The following is a 1,268-nucleotide window of genomic DNA, read 5'->3' on the forward strand; positions in this document are numbered from 1 at the left end:
GGTCCTGCCCCGCGCTCATGCCCCCACCTGGTGCCGAGCAGGGAGGCTGCCTCCACGCCTGTGCCACGTGACCTGTGCGTGGGCCTGGCCGGGGACCACGCAGTTCAGATCCAGGGTCTGCCCTTCGGCCACGTGGGAAGACGACGACTCGATCCTGATGGGCATGGTCCCGCTGGGGCCTCGGGGCACAGAGACAGAGAGCCGGGGCTTTGGTCCTAAGTCATTTGGGAGCCTCAACTGCAGAAATTCCCACTGCCCCCCAGGTAGGAACGCTAACACTTATTATAGGATGCCAGGCACTGTTCTAAGTGCTTTCTGTGCATTACCAACTCACGTCAGCCTCACAAAATTCACCGACTTCCTGCGATGATGGGCGCGTTTACCACCCACACTGATGCAGTAGCAGCTACCAGCTAGCGCAGCTCCTGTGCGCTTGGTTATTGAAACATGAAGGCCAAGTGTGGCTAGTGGCCACTGTACGGGACAGCTCTCTGAGGCTGAAAGGACCCATGTCCCCGTTTCACTGACGATGGTACCGAAGCCGAGAGGGGAGTCTCTCCCTCAAGGTCCTTAGTGGCGCTGGCAGGGTGTGAACCCAGGCTTCTTTCTGGGGAACCCTCGTCCTGGCCCACCACCTCGTCTGAGTGCCCTGACTACAGAGCCCTTCTTCCCCAGGAAACACAGGTACCAGCATCTCCCACTCCCTTCCTGGGTCACTCACTGGACTCACCAGAGGGGCCACCAGTGCCGGGGGTGACTGAGACCACGATGGAGGCCTCCAGGGCATCGATGTTGTTGTTGGCCCGGCACACATACTCGCCTGAATCTGCCACAGACATCTGGTGCAGCCTTAGGCGGGAGCCGTGGGCCTGGGGGTGCAGAGATGGAGGGGGTTGAGGGGCTGAGGGGTCACTGGCTGGATCAGGCCTCCTCCATCAGACCGGCTGAGGCCACCCTCTGTCTTGTCTCAGCAGGAGGAAGGACCAGCAGCTAATGCTTCGGGCCGCTTGCCCTGGGGGCTGTCCCTGAGGTGCCCACCCCACGGCCGGGCTCCGCTCCATACCTGGTGTCGAGCAGGAAGGCTGCCCCCACGCTTGTACCACGTTATGGTGGCCTGGGGCTGCCCAGCAACCACGCAGTTCAGATCCAGGGTCTGCCCTTCGACCACCGTGGGGGACGAGGACTCGATCCTGATCGGTGGGGAGACACTGGGCACTGGGGACCGAGAGAATGGACCAGACAGCCGGAGTTAGACGGCAGTGACCAGT

At 61.9% G+C, this 1,268-nt stretch overlaps 1 protein-coding gene across 1 annotated transcript in view; it reads right to left on the reverse strand.

Moving 5' to 3' along the window:
* The window catches only part of HSPG2 (heparan sulfate proteoglycan 2), an 82,302-nt gene that overhangs the window by 23,712 nt on the left and 57,322 nt on the right, over positions 1–1,268 (reverse strand). The window contains 3 exon segments of the mRNA XM_010830236.1: positions 11–179; positions 731–869; positions 1,064–1,215. Of these exon segments, the coding sequence (XP_010828538.1) occupies positions 11–179; positions 731–869; positions 1,064–1,215 (460 nt within the window).

This window comes from Bison bison, unplaced genomic scaffold (assembly GCF_000754665.1).
Source record: "Bison bison bison isolate TAMUID 2011002044 unplaced genomic scaffold, Bison_UMD1.0 scf7180017864516, whole genome shotgun sequence".
In the NCBI taxonomy this organism is placed as follows: Eukaryota; Metazoa; Chordata; class Mammalia; order Artiodactyla; family Bovidae; genus Bison; species Bison bison.